The 13,037-nt window shown below is 33.8% G+C and overlaps 1 protein-coding gene across 4 annotated transcripts; it reads right to left on the reverse strand.

Annotated features, from left to right (window-relative positions):
* Nucleotides 1-1,073: 1,073 nt before the first annotated feature.
* LOC133660545 (uncharacterized) lies at nt 1,074-11,607 on the reverse strand. Of its 4 annotated transcripts, none has more exons than XM_062064087.1 (8): nt 11,071-11,607; nt 8,344-8,421; nt 7,400-7,483; nt 5,120-5,248; nt 4,992-5,048; nt 3,820-3,975; nt 3,549-3,722; nt 1,074-1,205 (listed from the first exon to the last, which is right to left on the reverse strand). In XM_062064087.1, exons 3-8 carry the CDS (start codon nt 7,448-7,450, stop codon nt 1,122-1,124), a joined length of 651 nt encoding a protein of 216 aa, XP_061920071.1. In that variant the 5' UTR covers nt 7,451-7,483; nt 8,344-8,421; nt 11,071-11,607; the 3' UTR covers nt 1,074-1,121. The 4 variants fall into 4 exon arrangements, with proteins under 4 accessions (XP_061920071.1, XP_061920072.1, XP_061920070.1 ...); XM_062064088.1 differs by having other exon boundaries at nt 5,120-5,230; nt 10,498-11,607; XM_062064086.1 differs by having other exon boundaries at nt 10,498-11,607.
* Nucleotides 11,608-13,037: the final 1,430 nt, after the last annotated feature.

Raw genomic sequence — 13,037 nt, forward strand, 5'->3', positions numbered from 1 at the left:
AGTAGCTAGCTACCCTAGTTTTATGAATATAGATATGAGAAAGTAGCTAGCTACCCTAGTTATATGGATATAAATATGAGAAAGTAGCTAGCTACCCTAGTTATATGAATATAAATATGATAAAGTAGCTAGCTACCCTAGTTATATGGATATAAATATGAGAAAGTAGCTAGCTACCCTAGTTATATGAATATAAATATGAGAAAGTAGCTAGCTACCCTAGTTATATGGATATAGATATGAGAAAGTAGCTAGCTACCCTAGTTATATGAATATAAATACGATAAAGTAGCTAGCTACCGTAGTTATATGAATATAAATATGAGAAAGTAGCTAGCTACCCTAGTTATATGGATATAAATATGAGAAAGTAGCTAGCTACCCTAGTTTTATGAATATAAATATGAGAAAGTAGCTAGCTACCCTATTTATATGAATATAAATATGATAAAGTTGCTAGCTACCCTAGTTATATGGATATAAATATGAGAAAGTAGCTAGCTACCCTATTTATATGAATATAAATATGATAAAGTTGCTAGCTACCCTAGTTATATGGATATAAATATGAGAAAGTAGCTACCTACCCTAGTTATATGGATATAAATATGATAAAGTAGCTAGCTACCCTAGTTATATGAATATAAATATGAGAAAGTAGCTAGCTACCCTAGTTATATGGATATAAATATGAGAAAGTAGCTAGCTACCCTAGTTATATGAATATAAATATGATAAAGTAGCTAGCTACCCTAGTTATATGGATATAAATATGAGAAAGTAGCTAGCTACCCTAGTTATATGGATATACATATGAGAAAGTAGCTAGCTACCCTAGTTATATGAATATAAATATGATAAAGTAGCTAGCTACCCTAGTTATATGAATATAAATATGATAAAGTAGCTAGCTACCCTAGTTATATGAATATAAATATGATAAAGTAGCTAGCTACCTCATGTGTAATGTCAAGTGAAGGTTGAGCCTGACTTCAGTGGCAGTGACAAGATTGTGGTTGCCAAAGATGAGCATTGACTGTTTGAAACAAAAAAGCACACTTGCAGCCTCCACTGTCCAACATGTAAGTCTTATATTGATTATTGACTTTATTTGCAATGTCTCAGCCACAAAGTATCACATTGGTCATTTTAGGAAGGATGACCACCTCTCTCAGAGTCGCCTGTTGATGCCCTTTGACCCCCTGCTGGAAAAACACAAAAAGCATCATGTGACCCTAAACCTTCACAACACTTCCCAGACAAAAATGATTTTCTTGTATATTTTTCCAAGAGGTAATCATGAGCTAAATTAGCATAACTACAGATTAGTTGTTTTTTTAATGAATTGAAATATGGATCACTTTCATGAAATATGGAAGTTGTGTTTCACATGATTAGTATTAGTAATAGTTGTACTACACATGATTAGTATTAGTAATAGTTGTATTACACATGATTAGTATTAGTAATAGTTGTACTACACATGATTAGTATTAGTAATAGTTGTACTACTCATGATTAGTATTAGTAATAGTTGTACTACACATGATTAGTATTAGTAATAGTTGTACTACACATGATTAGTATTAGTAATAGTTGTACTACACATGATTAGTATTAGTAATAGTTGTACTACACATGATTAGTATTAGTAATAGTTGTACTACACATGATTAATATTAGTAATAGTTGTACTACACATGATTAGTATTAGTAATAGTTGTACTACACATGATTAATATTAGTAATAGTTGTACTACACATGATTAGTATTAGTAATAGTTGTATTACACATGATTAGTATTAGTAATAGTTGTATTACACATGATTAATATTAGTAATAGTTGTACTACACATGATTAGTATTAGTAATAGTTGTATTACACATGATTAATATTAGTAATAGTTGTACTACACATGATTAGTATTAGTAATAGTTGTACTACACATGATTAGTATTAGTAATAGTTGTACTACACATGATTAATATTAGTAATAGTTGTACTACACATGATTAGTATTAGTAATAGTTGTACTACACATGATTAATATTAGTAATAGTTGTACTACACATGATTAGTATTAGTAATAGTTGTATTACACATGATTAGTATTAGTAATAGTTGTACTACACATGATTAATATTAGTAATAGTTGTACTACACATGATTAATATTAGTAATAGTTGTATTACACATGATTAGTATTAGTAATAGTTGTATTTTACATGATTAGTATTAGTAATTGTTGTATTACACATGATTAGTATTAGTGATAGTTGTACTACACATGATTAGTATTAGTAATAGTTGTATATTACATGATTAGTATTAGTAATAGTTGTATTTTATATGATTAGTATTAGTAATAGTTGTACTACACATGATTAGTATTAGTAATAGTTGTATTACACATGATTAGTATTAGTAATAGTTGTACTACACATGATTAATATTAGTAATAGTTGTACTACACATGATTAGTATTAGTAATAGTTGTATTACACATGATTAGTATTAGTAATAGTTGTATTTTACATGATTAGTATTAGCAATTGTTGTATTACACATGATTAGTATTAGTAATAGTTGTACTACACATGATTAGTATTAGTAATAGTTGTATTTTATATGATTAGTATTAGTAATAGTTGTACTACACATGATTAGTATTAGTAATAGTTGTACTACACATGATTAGTATTAGTAATAGTTGTACTACACATGATTAGTATTAGTAATAGTTGTATTTTACATGATTAGTATTAGTAATAGTTGTACTACTCATGATTAGTATTAGTAATAGTTGTATTACACATGATTAGTATTAGTAATAGTTGTATTTTACATGATTAGTATTAGTAATTGTTGTATTACACATGATTAGTATTAGTAATAGTTGTACTACACATGATTAGTATTAGTAATAGTTGTATTACACATGATTAGTATTAGTAATAGTTGTACTACACATGATTAGTATTAGTAATAGTTGTATTACACATGATTAGTATTAGTAATAGTTGTACTACACATGATTAGTATTAGTAATAGTTGTATTACACATGATTAGTATTAGTAATAGTTGTACTACACATGATTAATATTAGTAATAGTTGTACTACACATGATTAGTATTAGTAATAGTTGTATTGCACATGATTAGTATTAGTAATAGTTGTATTGCACATGATTAGTATTAGTAATAGTTGTATTTTATATTTACATTTGTCCCTGACAACAATAAATGTACAACTTGAAAGAGGCCAGTCTAAATATGTATTATATGTGTGGGGGGGTTACCCACATATGCGGTCCTCTCCAAGGTTTCTCATAGTCATTCACATCGACGTCCCACTGGGGTGAGTTTTTCCTTGCCCTTATGTGGGCTCTGTACCGAGTATGACGTTGTGGCTTGTGCAGCCCTTCGAGACACTTGTGATTTAGGGCTATATAAATAAACATTGATTGATTGATGATTGATCATTTGCTTTCTTATTTTCTCTTGCCTTTGACATCAAACTAGACTGAACACAATCCCAGGACTACCAAAGGTTGGTTCCTCTTCGCCCTGCTGGTCCAAGCCCTGAGGACCATGGTGGTCCAAGCTCTGATGACCATGGTGGTCCAAGCCCTGATGACCATGGTGGACAGCCTGGCATTGATGCACAGCTGAAGAACAGCGAAGACCATCAATGTCCCGTCCAGCAAGGTCAGCAACCTCTGATGTGGAATGAAAGTAGGTTTCATCACATTGAAAAAGCCAGCTGATTGGTTAGGGTTAGGTTTGGGTTAGGTTTAGGGTTAGGGTTAGGTCCACCTGAGCAAAGCGAGCCGCCAGCCTGCAGTTGTCGTCCTCAAGTCCTCCTCCACACATCCAGAGGACAGACGCATTTTCCACGTCCATGGCGTAGAGCACCAAGGCGACCACGGCGAATACAACACCAACCAGGTTCATCAAGGCTGCGAAGAACCTCTGAAGAGAGCAAGAGTTGACTCCAGCATTATTGATCAGGATTATTGAGTTAAATGTGATCAGGATTATTGAGTTAAGTGTGATCAGGATTATTGAGTTGTGTGATCAGGATTATTGAGTTAAATGTGATCAGGATTATTGAGTTAAGTGTGATCAGGATTATTGAGTTAAGTGTGATCAGGATTATTAAATTGTGTGATCAGGATTATTGAGTTAAGTGTGATCAGGATTATTGAGTTGAGTGTGATCAGGATTATTGAGTTAAGTGTGATCAGGACTATTGAGTTAAGTGTGATCAGGATTGTTGAGTTAAGTGTGATCAGGATTATTGAGTTGTGTGATCAGGATTATTGAGTTAAGTGTGATCAGGATTATTGAGTTAAGTGTGATCAGGATTATTAAATGATGTGATCAGGATTATTGAGTTAAGTGTGATCAGGATTATTGAGTTAAGTGTGATCAGGATTGTTGAGTTAAGTGTGATCAGGATTATTGAGTTGTGTGATCAGGATTATTGAGTTAAGTGTGATCAGGATTATTGAGTTAAGTGTGATCAGGATTGTTGAGTTAAGTGTGATCAGGATTATTGAGTTGTGTGATCAGGATTATTGAGTTAAGTGTGATCAGGATTATTGAGTTAAGTGTGATCAGGATTGTTGAGTTAAGTGTGATCAGGATTATTGAGTTAAGTGTGATCAGGATAATTAAATTGTGTGATCAGGATTATTGAGTTAAGTGTGATCAGGATTATTGAGTTGTGTGATCAGGATTATTGAGTTAAGTGTGATCAGGATTATTGAGTTAAGTGTGATCAGGATTATTGAGTTAAGTGTGATCAGGATTATTGAGTTGTGTGATCAGGATTATTGAGTTGTGTGATCAGGATTATTGAGTTAAGTGTGATCAGGATTATTGAGTTGTGTGATCAGGATTATTGAGTTGTGTGATCAGGATTATTGAGTTAAGTGTGATCAGGATTATTGAGTTGTGTGATCAGGACCGTGAGGACATCTCACCAGGCAGGGCGAGGAGAACTGTCCCGCCAAGATGGACAGGATCCCCGTTAAGATGAACTGATGAGAAGGTGGTCATTAGGACCAGATGGACCTGGGGCACATGATGGTGTGACGTCATCAACACATACCACAGCACCCAGCCAGTAGGCGGCGCCCAAACTGCTCAGATCGGCGGGGCTGGTACTGGTTCTTCCAGGCCCCAAACCAATGTTGAACACGCCCACCAGGATCTGTGCCGTCTGTAAGGCAATGAACACCTGATCCACTCCCGTCCAAGAGTCAATACAAAAGACAGAAAACAGACAGTGGTGTTCAAAGTGCGGCCCAGGAGGTTTTTGTGGTCTCCATCTTAGAGCGACACCGTTCCAGTTTTTATGGTGAAAGCTGGCAGCTCAGTAAGCAGAATTCTCCTGTAAAAATACGTCTTTTCCAATGACAGATATTCCACCCTGAAAGGGACAAGCGGTAGAAAATGGGTGGATAACTGTAAAATGAGCCCACATTTTCCAGGGAAAACATGCAACCAGCTGTAAAAATTGTACAGTGGAAATGAAAGTTTTATTTTTTACAGTCATGCACTTTAACGCTTGTGTAATGTACTACATATATACTTACATCATGTATACATTACATGTTATTATGAATGTTACTACATGACATATATACTTACATCATGTATATATTACATGTTATTATGAATGTTACTACATGACATATATACTTACATCATGTATACATTACATGTTATTATGAATGTTACTACATGACATATATACTTACATCATGTATACATTACATGTTATTATGAATGTTACTACATGACATATATACTTACATCATGTATATATTACATGTTATTATGAATGTTACTACATGACATATATACTTACATCATGTATATATGACATGTTATTATGAATGTTACTACATGACATATATACTTACATCATGTATATATTACATGTTATTATGAATGTTACTACATGACATATATACTTACATCATGTGTATATTACATGTTATTATGAATGTTACTACATGACATATATACTTACATCATGTATATATTACATGTTATTATGAATGTTACTACATGACATATATACTTACATCATGTATATATGACATGTTATTATGAATGTTACTACATGACATATATACTTACATCATGTATATATTACATGTTATTATGAATGTTACTACATGACATATATACTTACATCATGTATATATTACATGTTATTATGAATGTTACTACATGACATATATACTTACATCATGTATATATGACATGTTATTCTGAATGTTACTACATGACATATATACTTACATCATGTATATATGACATGTTATTATGAATGTTACTACATGACATATATACTTACATCATGTATATATTACATGTTATTATGAATGTTACTACATGACATATATACTTACATCATGTATATATTACATGTTATTATGAATGTTACTACATGACATATATACTTACATCATGTATATATTACATGTTATTATGAATGTTACTACATGACATATATACTTACATCATGTATATGTTATTATGAATGTTACTACATGACATATATACTTACATCATGTATATATGACATGTTATTCTGAATGTTACTACATGACATATATACTTACATCATGTATATATGACATGTTATTATGAATGTTACTACATGACATATATACTTACATCATGTATATATTACATGTTATTATGAATGTTACTACATGACATATATACTTACATCATGTATATATTACATGTTATTATGAATGTTACTACATGACATATATACTTACATCATGTATATATTACATGTTATTATGAATTTTACTACATGACATATATACTTACATCATGTATATATGACATGTTATTATGAATGTTACTACATGACATATATACTTACATGATGTATGTATTATGTACTTCATGACTTCTATAATGATCGTAAACCAATATTGACTTCCACTGGCGACTGCGCACACGAGTGACGTCGCTCGCCCAAAGCTGATGGAAAAGTCCCATTCAGGTCTCATTGCGTTTAGACTGAAGTCCCATTTGAAGATCAGATTCCAAAGGGATTCAGGACTATTTCCTGATGTGGCCTGAATCTAATGCAAAAAGATCAGATTAAAGCCCTTTGGAGCGTTTAGACTGGCAAAACAATCTCATCTGTCACTTCAGGGCAAAAAAACAGTTTTTTCCTGTATCGAAGCGCTGATATCGGACATTTTAAATGCCAGCCCATATAATGCGATACTTATTTTTGTGCTGATATCAGACATTGTATAATAAATGTTCCAGAATGTGAGTGTAAATATGTACGTGCCCTGTGATTGGCTGCTGTGGTTGCAGCTACAGGATGTTGTGGTGACTTGTTTCTTACCCCAAGAGCAGACACAAGAGAGCGGGAAGGAGCCTTCAGGACCGGAACCATGTTGTGGACGTCAATCAAAGTGTCAACACACACCTGAACAACAAACAAAGTGTCAACACACACCTGAACAACCAAAGTGTCAACACACACCTGATGAACAACCAACAAAGTGTCAACACACACCTGAATGCAGCGACTAAGTCAAGAAGAGAACAAGACGGCTCACCTTTCACCCGTTGGTGAACAAACTAAGGAAGGTATTTACCACAAACTAAGGAAGGTATTTACCACAAACTAAGGAAGGTATTTACCACAAACTAAGGAAGGTATTTACCACAAACTAAGGAAGGTATTTACCACAAACTAAGGAAGGTATTTACCACAAACTAAGGAAGGTATTTACCACAAACTAAGGAAGGTATTTACCACAAACTAAGGAAGGTATTTACCACAAACTAAGGAAGGTATTTACCACAAACTAAGGAAGGTATTTACAACAAACTAAGGAAGGTATTTACAACAAACTAAGGAAGGTATTTACCACAAACTAAGGAAGGTATTTACAACAAACTAAGGAAGGTATTTACAACAAACTAAGGAAGGTATTTACCACAAACTAAGGAAGGTATTTACAACAAACTAAGGAAGGTATTTACCACAAACTAAGGAAGGTATTTACAACAAACTAAGGAAGGTATTTACCACAAACTAAGGAAGGTATTTACAACAAACTAAGGAAGGTATTTACCACAAACTAAGGAAGGTATTTACAACAAACTAAGGAAGGTATTTACCACAAACTAAGGAAGGTATTTACCACAAACTAAGGAAGGTATTTACCACAAACTAAGGAAGGTATTTACCACAAACTAAGGAAGGTATTTACCACAAACTAAGGAAGGTATTTAACACACTGGAGCACACAAAAAGACAAAGAAAAGCCACAAACTTGCCTGCGAGGATCCAGCTGCAGCAACACTTTGCGTCCTTTTCTTCTTTGAATGCCAGCAGCTCCACTTTCACTCAAACCTCTGGGATATTTCAAAATAAAAGCTCATCAGCAAACAATAGGCAGCGCAAAAGGTCAAGCTAGCAAAAAACTGCAACTAACTTTACTTGAATTGTCATTTAATAAAACATTTATACGTCTGCTGAGTTGATGATGAAAATATGAACCTGGTATACTTTAGAGTAGTCACTGTTCATCTATAATGAACCTGGTATACTTTAGAGTAGTCACTGTTCATCTATAATGAACCTGGTATACTTTAGAGTAGTCACTATTCATCTATAATGAACCTGGTATACTTTAGAGTAGTCACTGTTCATCTATAATGAACCCGGTATACTTTAGAGGAGTCACTGTTCATCTATTATGAACCTGGTATACTTTAGAGTAGTCACTGTTCATCTATAATGAACCCGGTATACTTTAGAGTAGTCACTGTTCGTCCATAATGAACCTGGTATACTTTAGAGTAGTCACTGTTCATCTATAATAAACCTGGTATACTTTAGAGTAGTCACTGTTCATCTATAATGAACCTGGTATACTTTAGAGTAGTCACTGTTCGTCCATAATGAACCTGGTATACTTTAGAGTAGTCACTGTTCATCTATAATGAACCTGGTATACTTTAGAGTAGTCACTGTTCATCTATAATGAACCTGGTATACTTTAGAGTAGTCACTGTTCATCTATAATGAACCTGGTATACTTTAGAGTAGTCACTGTTCGTCCATAATGAACCTGGTATACTTTAGAGTAGTCACTGTTCATCTATAATAAACCTGGTATACTTTAGAGTAGTCACTGTTCATCTATAATGAACCTGGTATACTTTAGAGAAGTCACTGTTCATCTATATTGAACCTGGTATACTTTAGAGTAGTCACTGTTCATCTATAATGAACCTGGTATACTTTAGAGTAGTCACTGTTCATCTATAATGAACCTGGTATACTTTAGAGTAGTCACTGTTCATCTATAATGAACCTGGTATACTTTAGAGTAGTCACTGTTCAATCCCCAGGGTGTTCTCATGCAAGTTTTTCTCCTACGATACGATATCAACATTGGAGCCTTGAGTATCGGCTGATCCCGATATTGATCCAATACGATATCAGCACAAATCAAACACATTATTTTGTAATGTTGAACTGTAGAAAAGGGTTGTTCAAGTAAAATGAGTCCAACAGAAAATAGTGGTAGTTATGAAAAGTATTAACCTATTTATTATTAACCCTCTGCAATGGACTTATGCTGTCTTGAAGTTGAAGAGGAGTGGCAATTGTGTTTCTCGCAACACCAAGTGGTGACAATAATTCATGAAGTTAAGACTAGGACGCAGTAAATGGAATGATGCAGACACATTTGTTACTGGATACTTTCTAATAGGCTTCTGCCTTGGAGACTCAATATCAACATAAAGTGGCTCCCGTATCACAATAATCAAACTTATTAGAAAACATTCACACACTTAATCATATCATTATTAATCATATAATTATTAATCATATCATCATTAATCATATCAAAATACCTTCATTGTTTACAGCTTGACCTTGCAACAAGACCGTGACCCTAAGGTTGACCTTTCAATAAGACCAAGACCCTAAGGTTGACCTTGCAACAAGACCAAGACCCTAAGGTTGACCTTGCAACAAGACCATGACCCTAAGGTTGACCTTGCAACAAGACCCTAAGGTTGACCTTTCAATAAGACCAAGACCCTAAGGTTGACCTTGCAACAAGACCCTAAGGTTGACCTTGCAACAAGACCATGACCCTAAGGTTGACCTTGCAACAAGACCATGACCCTAAGGTTGACCTTGCAACAAGACAGTGACCCTAAGGTTGACCTTGCAACAAGACCAAGACCCTAAGGTTGACCTTGCAACAAGACCATGACCCTAAGGTTGACCTTGTAACAAGACCATGACCCTAAGGTTGACCTTGCAACAAGACCGTGACCCTAAGGTTGACCTTGCAACAAGACCAAGACCCTAAGGTTGACCTTGCAACAAGACCAAGACCCTAAGCACGAAGCTAAAATAAGAAAGTGTCTTCAGAAGAACTCTGGCCCAGTCAAGAGCCCTGACCTAACCCAATGGAGAGCTGAATTTGGCTGTCCACCAACGTTGACCTTCCAGAAGGACAGAAGTGGAGAGGATCCCCAAATCCAGGTGTGGAAAAGGTGTGGCGTCCTTCCCAAGAAGGCTGAAAAGGTGCAAATACTCCAAAGTGAGCAAAGGTGTGAATGCTTCTATTTCCCTGGTAATGAAGACAATAGTTTGAGTCAAGATGGAGTCTCGAGTGTGCAGTGAGAAATAAAATGAACTTTTTACATCTCAGCAAAAGGCTAAAAAGAAAGAAAAGTTTCAAAATTAAACACTTTTCATTTCTTTCAGGTTGCTGCATGACAGGAAATAATCTGCTTTATTGTTGCAGTCATTTAGACAAGAAGGCCAAAAACTGCATTTGAAAACAACTCAAATAAAGTTTTAAATTAGGGGTGTCCAAACTTTTTCCACTGAAGAAAATTCTAGCATTTGTTTGATATTTTTCATGTTCAGAATCCAAACAATACTTGATGTAAGCCTGAAGGCTTGTTGGAGGTCGCAGGGGGCAAAAAGGTCATTAAAGTGATCAATAAGGTCATATATTAATATTTGTCTACCTTCAACTTCTGATCCATCAGTTGACATAAAACATTTTTGTTATGTTTTCCTCAAAGAAAACCCTCTTAGATGGCAAAAAGTTTCCTGAAAGAAAAAAAAATTCAAAGTAAAATATTTGATGTGAGGTCATTTAAATGCTGTAGTCAATAATTCATCAACATTACATTTGTGAGGTGTAGGATATCCAAAAGGGCCCCACTCAATAAAAGCATAATAAGATAATATGTCAATATATTATCAAAAAGTATATTCAATCTCTAGATCAACTTCTGATGTGTCAATTTTAAGTTTTTTTTAAATGTTTTATACCCTCAAAGAAAACCTTTTTATTTATATGGCAAACAGCAAATATGACACAAAGTGAACAATTTGCTGTGAAGTCATTGAACAGATCAATAATTCATAGCAACATTGAACAGATCAGTAATTCATAGCAACATTGAACAGATCAATAATTCATAGCAACATTGAACAGATCAATAATTCATAGCAACATTGAACAGATCAATAGTTCATAGCAACATTGAACAGATCAGTAATTCATAGCAACATTGAACAGATCAGTAATTCATAGCAACATTGAACAGATCAATAATTCATAGCAACATTGAACAGATCTATAGTTCATAGCAACATTGAACAGATCAATAATTCATAGCAACATTGAACAGATCAATAGTTCATAGCAACATTGAACAGATCAGTAATTCATAGCAACATTGAACAGATCAGTAATTCATAGCAACATTGAACAGATCAATAATTCATAGCAACATTGAACAGATCAATAATTCATAGCAACATTGAACAGATCAATAATTCATAGCAACATTGAACAGATCAATAGTTCATAGCAACATTGAACAGATCAATAATTCATAGCAACATTGAACAGATCAGTAATTCATAGCAACACTGAACAGATCAGTAGTTCATAGCAACATTGAACAGATCAATAGTTCATAGCAACATTGAACAGATCAATAATTCATAGCAACATTGAACAGATCAGTAGTTCATAGCAACATTGAACAGATCAGTAGTTCATAGCAACATTGAACAGATCAGTAATTCATAGCAACATTGAACAGATCAATAGTTCACAGCAACATTGAACAGATCAGTAGTTCATAGCAACATTGAACAGATCAATAGTTCATAGCAACATTGAACAGATCAGTAATTCATAGCAACATTGAACAGATCAATAGTTCATAGCAACATTGAACGGATCAATAGTTCATAGCAACATTGAACAGATCAATAGTTCATAGCAACATTGAACAGATCAATAGTTCATAGCAACATTGAACAGATCAATAATTCATAGCAACATTGAACAGATCAGTAGTTCATAGCAACATTGAACAGATCAGTAATTCATAGCAACATTGAACGGATCAATAGTTCATAGCAACATTGAACAGATCAGTAATTCATAGCAACATTGAACAGATCAATAGTTCATAGCAACATTGAACAGATCAATAATTCATAGCAACATTGAACAGATCAGTAATTCATAGCAACATTGAACAGATCAATAATTCATAGCAACATTGAACAGATCAGTAATTCATAGCAACATTGAACAGATCAATAATTCATAGCAACATTGAACAGATCAATAATTCATAGCAACATTGAACGGATCAGTACTTCATAGCAACATTGAACAGATCAATAGTTCATAGCAACATTGAACAGATCAATAGTTCATAGCAACATTGAACAGATCAATAGTTCATAGCAACATTGAACAGATCAATAGTTCATAGCAACATTGAACAGATCAATAGTTCATAGCAACATTGAACAGATCAATAGTTCATAGCAACATTGAACAGATCAATAGTTCATTGCAACATTGAACAGATCAATAGTTCATTGCAACATTGAACAGATCAGTAATTCATAGCAACATTGAACAGATCAATAGTTCATAGCAACATTGAACAGATCAGTA

Source organism: Entelurus aequoreus, linkage group LG11, assembly GCF_033978785.1.
Source record: "Entelurus aequoreus isolate RoL-2023_Sb linkage group LG11, RoL_Eaeq_v1.1, whole genome shotgun sequence".
In the NCBI taxonomy this organism is placed as follows: Eukaryota; Metazoa; Chordata; class Actinopteri; order Syngnathiformes; family Syngnathidae; genus Entelurus; species Entelurus aequoreus.

Coding starts and splice junctions, on each gene's coding strand:
- LOC133660545 (XM_062064087.1), bottom strand. CDS start 7,450: ATGGTTCCGGTCCTGAAGGCTCCTTCCCGCTCTCTTGTGTCTGCTCTT. Junction 5,249..7,399: donor CTCTTGTGTCTGCTCTTGGG/GTAAGAAACAAG, acceptor GGAGTGGATCAG/GTGTTCATTGCCTTACAGAC. Junction 3,723..3,819: donor TGGCGGCTCGCTTTGCTCAG/GTGGACCTAACC, acceptor ATTCCACATCAG/AGGTTGCTGACCTTGCTGGA.